Raw genomic sequence first — 17850 nt, forward strand, 5'->3', positions numbered from 1 at the left:
ACTCGCATTGTTTAGGTATAAAACAATTGATGTTCGTACTTCAACTGTGTAAATCAACCATAACTTTATGCTATGTACTTTTGAACATTCGAAAATTACATTTTAACTGCATGTATTATTTAACATCTTTGCAAACCTGACATTGTATATAATTGAATATCAATATAATTGATTTAATAATTATAATGCGAAATAACATTAATTTGTCTTGGTTTTGCTGTACATATAGTAGTCATGGTAGTTGCATTTTGTTACATGCGGTCTAAAAATGGGATGATAACTTGAAAATGCGATATCTTTTGACTAAAACCACTTATTATCAAAATTTCTACTACAGAACACTTATCACTGCTTTCTATGATTTCTTTGATATGTAAAATATCCGCAAATATATTAAAAAAAAATGGGTGAAGTTGGGTACAGTTCATTTTAAATCAACGTTTATCATGTACATAATAGCTAGAATTTCCCAATTTTGCGAGGGTGACCTTTCATTATGAAATCACAGTGACGTCAGATTGATATTGTTTGTACTTATTAGCAAATATCCATATCTATCTATTGGTAGGCCTAATAATAATACAGACACCGGATTTACCTTTTTGGGGCCCTGGGCCAGGCCAAAATTGGGAGGCCCCCAACTCACCGTGAAGAAGGCATTTGCACTACAGTGACTATGTTTTAGCCCCGGGGTTTTAGCTATCCTATAGGTATAAGACGTCAGGAGCATTGCAATTTAAAGGAAGACGTAGACAGCCATATATTTGACTAAATACTTGTACATTTGTGCCCGAAGGGCGAGAAAAAATTTCAAATTTAGTTAGCCCAACGTGAAAGTGCATTTTGCTATAGGTTATAACAAAAAAATTATACAATTTAGAAAATAGAATGAGGCAAACATGTCACTTACTGATTGTATTGGATTATACTTGGTCATCAACGTAATTTTTAAGCTATGCTTCAATAGAATCGGTGGTCGACAAGTGAAGATATGACCAATTGTGAAAAGTAGTCCTAAAACAGATTGGGTCACTTTTGTGTCTGAATTGAGTTGAAGCATGAACCATCTGGTCGGTGCTCTTAAGATTGGTAATTTCAACAATGTGGCATTTTATAATTTACGATTATGAAATAAATATATTATATATATTATTTATTTACTAATGTCAATTAAGTAAAAGAAAAACATGAAAAACCTATGCTTATGTTCTGAAATCTTCGACGATAAGCATGAGAGTTCATTTTACGCTGTACAAACTTGCCAAAAGGTGGCCCAACTTGGGGGATTAATGAAAATCGGGCATGTTTAAATATGAACTAGAAAAGACACCAAGTAATTAAATTTTTCTGTTCGCCAAGATGTTACTGATTCTACTGCATATCGCATTTACAATTACAATTTTGCAATTTTACCCTATTTTTGCCTAAAACATGGTGTTTTTCTGGCTGAAAAGGAAGTTGCACAGGGCCATTTCGGGGGGCAAAATTTGGGGGCTCTGGGCCCGAGCCCATCTGGCCCAATGGTAAATCCGGCCCTGATCTCAAAGCGCTTTATAAAAATATACAAAAAAAGGCAATGACAAGTCTACAAATGAAGGAAACATTAGTTGGCACACCTTGACAATATGTTGGAACTCTTCACTACCGCTCTGATAGTTCAGTGAAATTAGTATAACTGTGTTTGATGAGAAGTACAAACATTCCCCTTTCCTCTCCGCTCCCCCATTCCCTCTCAATCAAAGTTGGGGAGACTGGAGAGCCAAATGGAAAAAGTGTTTGCATCAACATTGAACTTGGTGAGAGGGGTTGCGGCTTACATTAAGTATCCCAGAGTGTGCCAACATTAATTTCCTTGATTGTAGCTACACACCTCAAAAACATCAACATGCTGAAGGAAAAGAGCAAAATAACCATGGAAACTGAATTTAGGTGATTTGCAAGCAATCAAAGATTGAACAACAAATTAACGGTCTTAAATCTACAGAACAGAAACTGTCATACCAGCATTATGAGCACTAATATAACGGTATAGAAATCCACAGGAGTGGTTGTAACTCCAAGAGCCTTTCTGGTTAACGAACCATGTAAAGGAGCTCATAGGGGATGGTTTGACATCCCCACCTTTCTCCATCAAAATTGCATATTTGGTAACAGTGGAAAGCCCGTGTTGGTCTCAGTGACACTGAGAAATATTCGGACTGAAAGATGTTTGTTCGGATTTTGTAAGCCAAAATGAGTCAAAACTACTCGGTATTCTATGGGGGCATTCAAGTGCAAATCGGTCACCCATCTTTGCACATTATTTTGAAGAATCCAAGTGTGTGAAAATATTGGATCCAAAACATAGGGTACCTGCAGGTAATATGGGACCATTAAGGACGTTTAGCTTATGTGCATAAAAACTATAGAAGATATGCCCAAAAGAGATTGTTATGATGAACAACCTGTCCTTTAAGATTAATAAAACAGGCAATGTTATCTTGTTTTTATGTTTGTTTGGACGCTATGACGTCAAAATGACGTCATCGTCAAGTGTCCCATATTACCTGCATGTGCAGGTAATATGGGACACTGTGTTATCTCTATAGTGAAAATCAAAATGTTCAGAAAATCACTCTTTTGTTCTAAAAACATTTTTGTTACATGATTTTGAATGTTAAATGCAAATTTCAACAAGAAAATTCAATTTTCTAAATAGTTTTGCTTTTCGCATTGACAATGCACACAATTTCCTATGTGTCCCATATTACCTGCACCCATTCAGTTGAAAATCAGAGAAAAGAATCATTTATAAAAGGAAAGTGCAACTTTTCAGTAGAATTTTACCTGCTGATAAGCTTAACCCATCACCTAAAGATCATAAAAAATGACAAATGCCCCCTCAGTACCAGAGTTTTTGGATACACAATCATAAAATGTGACATCATTGATTTTATATCAGGCCAAAAAAACGACGTAAATTTTTGGGCAATTTCACTGTTTTAGGAATTGATTTCCAAGAGTTTGATACACAGACTCCAAAACTGCATTTCTAGAAGCACAATTGATGTCTCTAAACACTTAACAAATCAACTTTAAGTGTGTACCTTCTCTAAGCTACTTTTTGTTAAAATGAAAACAGGTGTCCCATATTACCTGCTGTCCCATATTACCTGCAGCTACCCTAATATTTATTTGTCTCGCTATGAGTTTTAAAATATTGGACTCGACTATCCCAGCAAACACAAAAACGTTTTAAAAACGTTTTTAATAAGTTATATTTTGGCTTTTGGTTTACATAAAAACGTTTTAATAACATTAAAATGTCGGGTTATATAAAGGTCATGAAAACGTTTTAAAACGTTTTGTATGAAAACACACTACAATAATATTTTTAAAATGTTTTCAAAAATGTTATTGTAAACTATTTTTGCAAACATTTTTTGCCATATATTTTGTCAACACTTCAATAACAGTCTGTTAAAATATTTGCACCCAGCAAACACAGAAATGTTCTTAAAATGTTTTTTTTCTAAACGTTTTAATAACATTTAAATGTCGGGTTATATAAAGGTCATGAAAACGTTTTTAAAACGTTATTGCAAATATTTTGGGCAAACATTTTTCGCAAAATATTTTTCAACCCCAAAATAACATTCTGTTTAGAATGTTTTGTATCAAGTTTTCAAAAATGTTTTTGGAATGTTATTAAAACGTTTTTATACCCTTTATATAACCCGACATTTAAACGTTTTCTGTAAAACATTTTTGTTTGCTGAGCAGTAGATTATCAAAAATGATTTTTAATGTTATGAAAACGTTTTATACCCTTAATATACCCTTTATATAGCCCGACATTTAAACGTTTTCTGACAACCTTTTATATCCTTTTGCGAATGATGTCGAAAACGTTTTGTGTTTGCTGGGATGTCTCTTCCAATATTTTTAAATTAGCTCGACCAATAAATATGGGCTCACGTCGATCCAATTTTGTATCAGTATTTTTGTGGGACCTGGAGCACATCCGACACACCACAAGGAATGTCCTGATGATATAATACAAATTGTATGGCAAATTATTTAAAAATTAAATTTTGACATAAACTAGGTTGACTTTATGAATCTAAAGCCCATCATCATATGAAAATTGTGACCTTTTTTATTGAAGATATACAAGAAGTTTCCCAGGCTTTTCATCCCAGCTACATACAATTTTTAAAGTATTATGTAGCTGGGATGAAAAGCCTGAAATTAAGTTCATCTCATTAGATTTGAAAGTTTTCTTCCGAGGACTTTTAAATGTCAAAATGACGATTTATAATAATTTGCCATGATGTGCTCTCAGGGCCCACAAAGAACACTGTGCAAAGGTGAGTTACAGAGCCATTATGGCAAAGACAAATCTTTCAATTTCAGCAACATTTTCATTTCTTTGTTCATACAGTAATGACGCTGTAGTCTACTTTTTATCCAATAACTTATAAGTTTGCTGTATTTGTAAAGCGGTTGCTATGTCACTTTATTTACTTCTCGTTCGGAGCAAACACTTTGACGCATGTTTTATCAGCTACAACCAGCCTTCCATCATCTGTAAACGTAACGCCTTGTGGGGAACTCACATCATTGGTTACGCAGCTAAGGTATTTACCAGTGGTAAGAGAGAACCGATACACTCCTGGTGGGCATCCATTGCTACCATTGCAGACGAAGATCTCCTCGTCTTCATCCTCACCAATGGTACAGACACCAGATGGATGCCATTGTGAGGTGACATCTGTGGGAGGATTCAAGACGTGGATGGTTTGTCCTTTGGCACTTATGATACGTGCCCCGCTCGAATCATTGGCGCTGATCGTGATTTTGTCGTCATCTGATGATACTGCTATGTAATGCGCATGGATTGGGATGTTGATGGAAGATACAAGCTCGCAAGCACTAATATTATATAGATCGATGTGTACGGCTTCGGAATGCCCTACAAAAACTTGCTCTTTGGAATTAACAGCTAGACCCATTGTGAGATGTTTTTACATTTTGTTTTTTGGTCTACATAACTCCCGGAAATATCATAAACAGTCGGAAAGTAAGTCCGATCTGTTACTATGTATTTTTCTTTACAGACAGCCACATCATGAGCGAATGATTTGAACGATGTAGGATTTGAGTGCAGACTCTTGGTGGTATCAATAGCCATCTTCATCTTCCCATTGTCGATGTTGTAGATGTACACTCTCTGTGAATCGCGGTCTGCCACCGCAATGTCGCCGTCGTTGTTGAGCGCGACTCCTTTTGCGTCTTTTAACTTTCCGTCACCAGAATCTCCAAACTTGCTGACCATCTTCCATATCGCATTCCACTGCACCTTGTTGCGATTACGAAATAACCATTTTGATAAAGCTTGCTTCACCACAGTTGTCTCTATCCTACCAATGAAAGACGCAGAAGACGTCATAAAGTTTTCTTTCATGAATACGATCTTGTCCATGTCAAAAGTGGGGTTCCTTGTCTTTCCTAATTGCTTCATTGTTGTGGTGAGTGGTTTGTAAGCTGCTGCCACATCACAGTTGGACCCTTCATTTGAAACTTGGACCGCCATCTCAAGAGCGGCATTCAAGCGAGATTGCAACATCTGTAGCTCATTCTCATATCCAGATAGAGACTTCTCTTTGGTAGTTTTGAGCTCCTGGATGCTTCTCAAGAGATCACCTTCTTGCTGCTCCAATCTTGCGAGGAAGGAATTCGCCACCTCTTGCTTTGTTTCCTGGATTTCCTTCGAGGCATTATTGCAGGCTTCATCCAGATCACTCCTCAGAGATTGGGTCTTCTCCAAAGCTTCATCGACGTCCTGTTTAACAATTTTACAGCTACTCATTAACTGGCGAATCTCATCTTTGTGATCAGTTACAACGCTCTCTAGTTTTACCACATCATGAGTACTCGTTGGATGTTCCACAACAGTGCAGTCTCTACATATTGGAACATCACATGTCTTGCAAAAGAACCAAAAACTCTGACCTCTATGTTCGGTGCAGAAGTCTTCTTTGCATGTCTGCTGTGTTAAACGAACTTCGCCAGATCGGAGTTCTACCAGGGTCAGTACACTGTGGTGTTTCATCAACCTCATGTTTTGATGCGCCTGAAATAACAAGCATAATAAGAGTGAGTAGAAATGTTGGGAGTTTCATTGTGGGCCTGAATTCATATTTTCTCTTCTCTCTGCAGTAGTTTAATCATGCAGTTTATAGCATTTGCTAGGAAGAGATGGCAATTTAAAAAAATAATTGTCGGTAAAAAGCGTCCTTTTTCTCCTCCCCCTTACCATTGGAATCTATAGGCTATGTATACAATATAGATACTATACGAGTGTTTTACCTTAAAACAGGTTTCACAGAGGAAATCATCACAATCTAAGCATCTTGCCACTGCCTCATTACCGCTATCACAAGATGTACACATGATCTTCACATCTTTGTCCATCAACTGACGACACACAGCCTTCCTGTCTTTCAGCTTCGTGACAAAAAAGTTGCTTCTCAGACCATCAACACCATTAGCTGGAAGAGGTGTTGGTTCACGACAGATAGGACAAGTGACTTCATCTTTACTGTTCTTACTCCATTCTCGCAGACATGCTAGGCAGTACGTGTGCAAACAGACAAGACTTCTGGGATGCTCGATATCAATGTGACATATACCACATTGGATGAGGTCATCGTCAGCAAACTGCTTCACAGATTTGGAGAAAGACATGTTGCTTGTCGCTTGGTCTGGAGTACAGGTTGGGTTTTCAGCGAATACCTAAGTGATAGATAAATATAAGGGAATGGTAACTTAAATTGAACCGAGAAATATTTGAATAAACATGATCATAGATACCGGCCATGGAATATTACTGGCTACTGGCGTTCACGTACGGTCTTCAAATTAGAATCAAATTCAACTTCCAATCGTCAGTATACAGGATCACAATTTACTCAATTTTTTACATTTGGCGTGCTTGGCGTCCATTTGAATATATGACTGTATTTTAAAGTATTTTATCCATAATCTGCAATCTATTGTATTTTCTTTTTGTTTGCAATTTTTGATGTATATTGAGTGTTAAATAAAATGAAATGAAAATGAAATGAAATTAAATATAAGGAACCAATAAATAAAAAGAGGAGCAAATTAAGGGGGAAAATGATTCGGAACGAATGCAAAGCGTATAGAATATGACAAAATTATCATAAAAGAGGTGAGTTGAATATCCAGAATGTTCACAAACTTGTCGCTGATAAAAAAAATTATTACAAACTAGATTTGCATTTTGTAAGAAATGACCTCTTACACTTCAGTGCTACATGTATGATCCCTATAACTGGTCTTGTCATAGGGCCACCAACATTGATGACTATGTGTAGTTTCTTTCCAATCACAAGGCATTTGGGGTACAGCAAACTTGAGATATGTCCATTTCTTGACGTTATCTCCCCATCTCTTTTGTCTGCTTCGTCTCTAGATCCATTCACGATATACCCCCGGATATACCCTGCAGAGTTGGCATGGTGGTCCACAAGGCCGAATGTTGTTAACAAAGACAAAGATGTCCTGCAGAAAATACTTTTCACCGGCAAAGTATTCTTTTAAACATAGATTGAAGATATAGTCTGCAATGCTCCGACCTGCTGCAAATCCAACCTGTTCTTTGGTTTTATTGATATAGGTATAAGATGCAAATAATGGCTACCATTTAATCATAAGCTCATTAGATACCAAACCAGATACACAGTAAGCCAAAAAAAATTATGGTACCAGTTATGTTCACCTCCTGTATATCCTAAATAAAGACGGATATGTAATAATTGGAACCAGCAGCCAATAGCTGCATCACTTAGCTCGAATTTAAGACGTCATTCGTTGAAATCGTTCAAGAAATAAAGACACGACGATCCCCTAACCCAGGGAAGATGCCAATTTAAAAGTTACAGTTTGCTGCATCAAAGGCCCTATTGATTTGTACACAAAACGTTCGTGGACAAGAATGCGCTTCCATTGAGTAGCACGTTAAAACTAGCGTTGTGCTTTCATTGATTAGAACATAAAAGTGCAACTTTTGATTTCGTTTCTTCATTATGTTTTTGATCACCGTTTCTTTGATTTTCAACCAAATTCAACAAATATGGTCTTAAATCAGATCTAAAGAGTACAGGCATTGGCTGCTTGTTTTATTTTTGACATATTTGTCTTTATTCAGGATATACAGGGGTGAACATAACTGGTACCTTACTGTATACCACGGATCAACGATGGTGATTCAAAATGTTCTACCTCAACCTTCATATCTCAGCTTCTGCCAACTTTTTTTGGTATAATCCACATGTTACTTGATCATCAATGCTCTTGTTTTGAAGTTTGTTAATGGGCTCCTTAGTGAGTTCATTGTGTTCGGAGCTCTCTTTGGGACCGTTCACAAACACTTGTTAGGGGGGCTGATGCAAAAAAAATTCATCGCGAAAAATTGTCGGCCCCCCTTTACAGACCTCAAAAATTTCAGGGCCCCCTTTTTGACATGAAAATTATGGGTCAACCCCATAGAAAAGCATACAAACTCAATTTTCCCAGGAAAATATGTGGTCATTTTTTCAGCCCCCCCCCCTTCGGAGGATCAAACATTTTCAGGGCCCCCCTTTTGCATCAGCCACCCCCTAACAAGTGTTTGTGAACGGTCCCTTATCCAGAGTAGGTCTATATGACCCACTTCTGAGCACTGGTGTGTTCTCTGTTGGTGTAAGTTGGAGAAAAACATCACTCTGTAGATCGAAAGTCGAAACTGCCAGGTCAGTAAATAACTTTTGGTTTTGACAAGATGAAATGTATTTTATGAGTTCTTACAAATCTAATGAATTAAACCTCTTTAGAACATTCAAGGAATGACCAATAAAATACAGGTATTGGATACCAGCATAAGAGATGCAACAAAAAAGAAAAAAAGGGAAATTTTGGTCCATTGGTTAAATTAATTTATGAGCACAAAATTGAAGTTACTGTTGTTTCTTCCTGATAAATTAGGATGAAAAATGTGTTAAATGTATGCATGTTAATGCTACAAAAAGCCAATGTTTGGCTTTTGTTAATGTATGAAATTTCATAAATTGTTATGATTTCTCATTGAATCATAAACTATGTCTGAAATGTGTACAAATTAAATTTTTATCTTCTTTGCTCCCTTACTTTGTTTCTAAAATTGTTGTAATAAAAAGACATGTTAAGAAGTTCTGCTTCTTAGTTAAGGCCTATCATATATAAATACATTGCAAACAAGGGGGGGGTCAAAAGTAAACAGTTTTGACTCCCAAAACGTTATACCAAACAGCGGATCTGTGGTTAAAGTTCAGTACCATAAGAAGTAAATCTACTTGCCATGGTCCGGACACTTGTCGGTTGGGATCCCGGGACACGTTGACAGGAATACTGGACACTTCATCCCCTGGACATTTCATCCCCTGGACACTTCATCCCCTGGACATTTCATCCCCTGGACATTTCATCCCCTCGTGTTAAAACGCTATTGTAGCGTTCTTTGAGCGTGACAGTGAATCAAGAATGCATATGAATATAATAATTGTTTAGAATCTTGAACTTACCTTAGAAGGAACTAATATAAGGAAATTAATAATCTTATTTATCCAATGTATGCACCGTGTTCTGTATGAGCTATCACCAGCTGATCACACGCATAATAATCGATCAATGTTGAATGGCAGCAGAGCCTATAAGGCCGTATAAAATTAATGTTTTGGTTCTCGTCCAGAGGATTTTCATGAATTGATGAGGGAGGAGGTGTTTTTTTTTTTTTTTTTTTTTTCAATGTAAAATTAGCATTCTCAGTAGTTTTCGGTCTTCTCCAACAGTGCTCGAGGAAACGATGAGGCCCTTTTTTTTTTTTTCAAATGTGAGATTCTGAGGATAAACCCCTAGAGTACCACAAAAGACTTGGAAGTGATGCTTGTTCTCTAATAAACTTATTTATATGTATGAAGATTTCATAAATCATTCCAAAGTCTAAAAAAATTGAAAAATCTAAAAAAAAAAAAAAAAATCTGACAAATCCCAGAAATAGAGGAAGGAGGGGACGAGAACCAAAATATTAATTTTACACGGCCTAATAGTAGTTAATAATAGTTTATACGAATTACCGTTTATACATTCAATGAATTTACCTACATGTAAATTGAACAGTGCATACGCGTATATCTTTTGTTATTACTGTGAGTATTGTTATCATTATATTATCAATATTATTGTTAATATTATTAGGCATATTACCCGGTATTATTAAATTATCATTATTATTATTATTATTTACTGTGGGTTTTTTTTTTGATAGCTCAGACTATTTATTATTGTTATGTTAAGTATATTATCTTTTTTGCTGTTATTTATGTATTTATTATGTATTGTTTATTAATTTATTAATTAATTAATTAAGTGTATTCTCTTTTTTCCTGTTATTTATGTATTTATTATGTATTGTTTATTAATTAATTAATTTATTTATTTATTTATTTATTTATTTATTTATTTATTTATTTATTTATTTATTTATTTATTTATTTATTTATTTATTTATTTATTAATTAATTAATTAATTTATTTATTTATTTATTTATTTATTTATTTATTTATTTTATTATTTTATTATTATTTACCTAAAGTTGTTCATCTAACAAAATTAGTACATTTTAATACTATTTATCTGTTTATTGATAAATATGTCTGCATATGGAAGGATCATGGCAATATTTTTGTATTGTCCACTTGATGAGATGATTAGCGCAATGTCATGTTATACAATAGGAACAATAGCCGAATGGTTACAGGAAGTTGAATTCTTTCAATCATTGACTGGTGTGCTATTAATCAATGGAATCTACATGTATAACTATATAATCATTCGGGAATCTGTAATATACATTTGTAACCAGAGTCTTATCACTGATAAGGTGCGATTAAACGGTTCTAAAAGTAGTAAAGTACAAGGATAGTTAGAACTTGTAGGAGAATTAAATTAATACTAAACGGTAAAGACTAAGGAGTACTAAGGAGTAGGCCTACTATACGCAAAATACTGGAATGCCATCAGTTCAACTGATAATAAATATCTGCATTTTTTTTTTCTTTTTCTCCTATCAGACAATATTTTAAAAACATTAACATCAACAATTTGCAACAAACCCAAATTATGAAAAAATCACCACAGGGTAGTTTTATATTTCTCCATTTACGATCCTGCCCAAAAGTGTATCCTTTTGATATACCACGTCACAATTACATGTATTTTAATGGGGCTCAACTTCGTCATTACTGTGGTTTCCTCATTTTTGACAAATGTTTCATTTCGGAAATAAAGGATTTGATCCGATTTGTGCATGATGATGGATGCATCATAATATTTCGGGTCGTGATTGTACACGTCGTACTGGAAGTCAAGTTGTCATTAACCGATTTTTTTTTAAATTTCATGATAAATTTATGTGAGACCTTATACTTTGGGACTGAGACCATAATACCTAAAGGTATTATGGTCTCAGCTTTGGGACGAATATACTTTTTTGCTGATAAAACGTTAAATCAAAAATAGCATAGGCTTACCATTTCTTTTTATACAATTTTTTATAACCATGAGTTTTAAGTTCAGTCAACTTTCAATTGACCCAGAACACCCTCCCGGGTCCGTGGATAACGACTGGTAATGTAGTCTAAGCTATTTTCTATTTTCATCACCCCCCCCGTGCCCTTCCCTCCGTGCCAATGTATAATGTCATGTAGTTAGTGATATTTTTAATTAACCCCAAAACAACCTCTTTTTTTCGTAGGCCTACATCATGCATTTTTGTAAAATTAGTTGATTTAACGACTGGTAATGTAGACTAACCTAATTTTAGCCACTGCCCCACTCCCCAGAGCCAACATGCAGTGATGTAGTGATGTTATTAATTTTTAATAAACCCAAGTGAACCTACATGAAAAGAGAAACTTGGCCCCCCGCTTGGCGCTTTTGTCGTCTTAAGCCACTTGTGAGAATTGATATGGGAATATTCTAAGGATAATCCTGGGGATTAAGCCCTTATATCAGTTATCTCCCTGTGCGTGTATTGACTTTAACTTGTTTCCCATTGTCATACTTGGATGCACACTGACCACAGAATGTTTTCATTTATTTGAGTTAGTTGTTTGGAGGTTTGTTTTGAAGGACCATTGACTATGACAGAATATCCAATTTAACAATTTTGAAGTCGGCTTTTCAAAAATCGCCCAATATTTAATGGATTTCGCGGGTGAGATTTTCAAAGTACCGGTAGCCAAAATGTCGCGAAATCGCGGGAGCACTTTGTTTGAGCAATTGGGCGACTAAAACTGGCAATATAGTTATATGTACCTAATCGTCCGAGTATAGTCCCACGCTCGAGTATAATCCCACCCCCCATTTTTCGAAAAATTTCAGAATTTGTAAAAAAAATTTTTTATTTTTTTTTAAGTTTTTTTTTTCCGGGTTGGAGTGTCCCTGGACCTAGACCTAGATGCTAGGATCATTCATGGTGGACCTAAAAAAAAAAAAAAAAAAAAAAAAAATTCAAGATATTTTGTATTTTAATATGAAAATTGATAATTTGTATTCATGTCATACTCTATTAATGATTTCAAAATGCATTGCATTTGAATGCATTTTGAAATCAATAATGCAGTATGACATGAATACAAAGTATCAATTTTCATATTAAAAATACAAAATATCTTGATTTTTTTTGAAATTCGAGTATAATCCCACCCCCCAATTGTGAAAAATTTTCACATAAAAAACGGGTGGGACTATACTCGGACCAATACGGTATATAGATTCCACTGATTGAAAGAGTTCAACTTCCTGTAACCATTCGGCTGACGGCTATTGTTCCTATTGTTCAGTTCAGTTTTATTTCATCAAATTCCATCCATTAAATAATTACAATATAAAAAAGCTTTTGCAAACATTGTATAATATGGTGAAAATGATGAGGATGCCAATGAACGCAGAGCATGTTGTTGTGGCACCCTTTACAAAAGTTAGTATTAAATAATTACGATAAACAAAATTTTAGAATAATAATAAATACAATAGCAAGATATATGCCTTGTGGGTTAGGTATATTAAACTTATAACATGAGTATAACATGACATTGCACTAAATCTAATCACCTCATCAAGTGGACAATACAAAAATATTGCCAAGATCCTTCCTTAGGGCCTACATGTATATATGCAGACATATTTGATTATCTTTTATCACTATCTTATTAATAATATAACATAAGTACTATCCACATAACAGATACATGGTTCCCATAAAAATGTACCAATTTTGTTAAATGAACAACTAAGTAAATAATAATAAACAAATAAACATACAAAATAAATAATAAATATATAAATTATAATAATTATAAAAAATTAAAGAGCCTATAGATACATAAACAATACACAATAAATACATAAATAACAGGAAGAAAGAGAAGAAATATATTTAAGGGATCTAAAATGAGTGTTTATTGCGTTTCGACAGTATTTTTGTGGGACATGAGAGCACCTCAGACCTATCGAATTGCATTCTGAATACGAAGCATGTCTTTCTGATATCAAATAATTTTCATTTTTGAAAATCACAATATAATACAAATTTTATGACAAATTATAAAAATTTGATATTTTTCAAATTTGTGATATATAACAGTCCTTGAAGTAAATTATATAAATCTAAGGATATATTCTTAAAGTGTATGTAGCAGGGAGGAAAAGCAGACGGTCAATTGAAAATGTTGACCTTTCATATTGAAGATATGGATTTTTTTCCCAAAAGACCTAATTTTTTTGGTGTTTTGGGGAAAAAAATCCATATCTTCAATACGAAAGGTCAAAATTTTCAATTGATCGTCGGCTTTTCATCCCACCTACAAGTATCAATCATCAGATTTATAAAGTTTACTTCAAGTACTGTTAAATATCAAAAATATCAATTTTAATGATTTGCCATAAAATGTGTATTAAATTGCGAATTTCAAAAATCAAAATTATTTGATATCAGAATGACATTCTTCGTATTCAGAATGCAATTCGATATATCTGATGTGCTCTAATGTCCCAAAATAAATACTGTCCAAACGTTCATACCCCAGCCCTTAAATAGCTTAAATAGTCCAGGCTAATATTATCAACCACAAAAAACAAAGTATAATGATTATAATAATAAAAATATTAATAATAATATAATGATAACGATAGGCCTACCCCGGTAAAATAACAAAATAATAATACTTTTAATAATAATACTAGGCATAATACTGAATTAGAATCATCCGTGTAGGGGCCTACACGCACTGTTCAATACGTAAATTCATTGCACTATTGCCATTCAACATCGATCGATTTTTATACGCGTGGTCAGCTGGTGATAGCTTCCCGGGGATAGCTTATACAGAACACGGTGCATACATTGAATAAATAAGACTTATTTTAAATAAAGATTAATTTCCTTATATTATTTCCTTCTAAAGATCCTAAACAATATTATATTCATATGCAATCTTTTTACTGTCACGCTCAAAGAACGCTACAATAGCGTTTTAACATGAGGGGATGAAATGTCCAGGGATGAAAATGCAAGGGGATGAAATGTCCAGGGGATGAAAAGGCGAGGGGATGAAATGTCCAGTTACCGTTGACAGGTATCGATGACTTGCATTCTCTGGGTGCTGTGCAATAATTATGTGTACCCACGTGTGGTGAATTCTCAAAATGGTCCCCCCTTTTGATGTGCCAAAAAGCTTTGCCCCCCTCTAACAAATCTTTGGCCCCCCCGCTTTACATACTTAGATTTGGGGAAGCCCGAATTTAAAACCTTAAATTGTCTTATCATATAACGCGAGCACGGCGAGCAGGAATTTTTGCATATTTGAAGGTGTTCCTAATGTTTTCCAACACTTTTTATAAGGTGTAGGCCTTATAGAAACTGAGCCAAAAATATCTGTGCCAAAAATTGCTTGCCCCCCCCCTTCGACCTGCCAAAATCGCTTGACCCCCTTTCAACCTACCAAAAATGCTTGCCCCCTCTTTTGCCCCCCCTACAATTCACCGGGGGGGTGCACATCATGATAAGTCACTGGTATATGATAAGTCACTGGTATATGACTTCGTGTGCAGGTAACGTACGTACTAGTGGTAGGTCTAAAATTTTTTGTTTGTGTTGTTGCTTGCTTGTGTACAGTAAAACCCACAACTTGAAAACAATTAAGACAATTTGTCAAGAGCAGGCGCGCGCCGTTCATTGGAAATTTGCTGGGGAATCAAATAGTAGTTTTAGTACGGAGCTCCCCGGTACCGGTATAAATTAGCCAACCAAGAGTGAAATTAAGCGGGAGACGGGAGCCATTTGCCCCACAGAAACTCTGCAATGACCCCTGGTTCCATCTCATTTGTAGTTGACCAGGGGACACTTTTCGCACAAAACTGGCCTCATGGATCGAACCAAAAAGTATCAAATTCAAAGCAACTAGTGCTTATTTAACCCATCCAGCATATCTTTATTTTTATTGGCCCCTTGGTAAATGGAAGTGGCCCTTGGTTTCTTCAAATCTTGGGAAACCAGGGGCCACTTATTTAATTTTGCTGAAGTCCCGGGGGCTGAAGTGGCCCCTGGTTCAAGCTCTCTTATTTTCACCCTTGTAGCCAACATTTGCTCAAAGCCAACACTTACCAGAATCAGATCAGTTTAGCACTTTCAAAGTTTCATTCATTCAGAAAAAAACACTAGTTTCTGGTCATTTTATTTCAAGCCTTCTCTTCGCGTTTGGATTTAGGTCTACCGTCAGGTCACTGATTTTTTAAAACAAAGTTGTTGTGAAGCACGGGAAATTCCCAAAGAGACGAAGGTAATCGCTGATTTCCAACCGCCGGACCGACTTCATGAATAATTAATCTGATGACGTACATAACAGGTTTTCGAGTATCATTCACAGATTATCAAACACATAGTGGGGGATGTGGTGCTCGGTGCAGTGTTTCAATTTATAATTGCAATCATGCCGAGACTCTTTTGTATTGCATATCTAAATCAATGATGGTCTGTTGGAGTAAACTCTTATCTAATTATTTTATTAATTCTAGGGCCTAGACCTACATTCTAGACCTACATTAAAGGCCCATTGAGCGATTTGCTCATCCGGACTATCGTAAAAATCATCAAAATTCAGATTTAGGTACTTTTGTCATTGTCAAAGATGTGCTAACATAGCCTGCGAATGGTTCAGCCGAAAGCCATATATCAGAGAAGATGTAAAGAAAGGAGATAGATCCAGCTATCCTCAAACAAAATATGTGTGTTGCCGCTCATTCAAAAGCAATCACGCTATTTAGGTTTAACAATAAAATACAACAAAAGGGTTCGAACCCATGACGGGTGTGATACACAAGTTGCTGCTTACTAGTTTTAGGGAAAGGTCAGTGTCTGTATACCATCAATACTATGCATACCATGCATGCAGATCCTAACATCCAGTTTATTTCAAATAAAATATGACCGAAGTTCCATGGCAAATAATAATTTTACACGCTTGGTTACGCTTTCAACCTCTACGATTTATGATACAGCCTATTTTCAATTATCAAAATATCTTTATTAGGTTTGCAGGAAATGACAGGAAAATACATAAAACAATAAAATATAGATGATCAAAAATCATCCCTTTTCTAACAAAATCCTAAAACACTCTCCTAAATAATTAATATATGTTCCAAAATGGGCGGATTTTTTTGGAATCTTTACAAAACTACATTTCTTTCTTATAGTATCCACGTGTGGCATCCCTTCAGAGCAACATCAGGTACTTAATACACACGTGTCATACTTTCAAGGGATTCTCTATAGAAACATTGGATATGGTTTCAATTCTGGAGTGAAAATTAATCAACCGTAGTCGGCAACCCACATCACATTAAAGGCTACTTTCAAGTAGATGTGTAACTACTTGAGAATAAAGGACTATGAATAGGTGCGACAGGATTACCTACGGGATTATCTCAAGGATATAATTCCGTTCTCCCTCCTTCTTTTTCAACTTTCCTGCATATATTTAAGACAAAATAAGACATTTTACACGAATCTGTAATTTAGATACTGACAGTATCTAAATTAGCTACATGCAATTAAATGGGGCTTCAACTTCATCAGTCACTGCTGTTTTCTTCGTTTTTGGCCAAATTTGTCATTTTCAAAATACCAAATGACAATTTGAATGACTAATCCTTCACTTTTAAGCAATTTATATACAATTTTAATTTTTTTTTATTTGTGCTTGGGATCACTGAATGGGTCTTTAATTAATTAATTAATTAATTAAACTCTTATCTAATTATTTTATTAATTCTAGGGCCTAGACCTACATTAATTAATTAATTAATTAATTGATTTATTTATTTATTTATTTATTTTTTTTTTATTAATTAATTAATTTATTTATTAATCTATTAATTAATTAATTAATTATTTTATTAAATATTAAGTTATTAATTAATTTATTTATTTATTAATTAATTTATAATTTTATTAAGTTATTAATTAATTTATTTATTTATTTAATTTATAGGGCCTGGGCCTATACTTATGGTACTTATGTATCTACATTTTCACTGTAGTGCTGTAATCGATAAGCTTTCTGGGTATCGATATGTCGGGAGGCAAACATCCGACATGTCGATACTATTATCGATACTCACGCAGTTTGAAACACGGATTTGGGAGACGGTAATTTGAGTATTTGACGGTAATTTGAGACCTGATTTGAGATAATCTAAGCATG

The 17850-nt window shown here is 34.8% G+C and overlaps 1 protein-coding gene across 1 annotated transcript; it reads right to left on the reverse strand.

Annotated features, from left to right (window-relative positions):
- Positions 1–3813: 3813 nt before the first annotated feature.
- On the reverse strand, positions 3814–15912 carry LOC140162402 (E3 ubiquitin-protein ligase TRIM56-like). Its single transcript, XM_072185606.1, has 3 exons — positions 15750–15912; positions 6352–6777; positions 3814–6115 (listed from the first exon to the last, which is right to left on the reverse strand). The coding sequence occupies exons 2-3, from the start codon at positions 6727–6729 to the stop codon at positions 4985–4987; spliced, it is 1509 nt and encodes a 502-aa protein (XP_072041707.1). The 5' UTR covers positions 6730–6777; positions 15750–15912; the 3' UTR covers positions 3814–4984.
- Between the last annotated feature and the right edge of the window lie 1938 nt (positions 15913–17850).

The sequence above is a fragment of the Amphiura filiformis genome, chromosome 10 (genome assembly GCF_039555335.1).
Source record: "Amphiura filiformis chromosome 10, Afil_fr2py, whole genome shotgun sequence".
In the NCBI taxonomy this organism is placed as follows: domain Eukaryota; kingdom Metazoa; phylum Echinodermata; class Ophiuroidea; order Amphilepidida; family Amphiuridae; genus Amphiura; species Amphiura filiformis.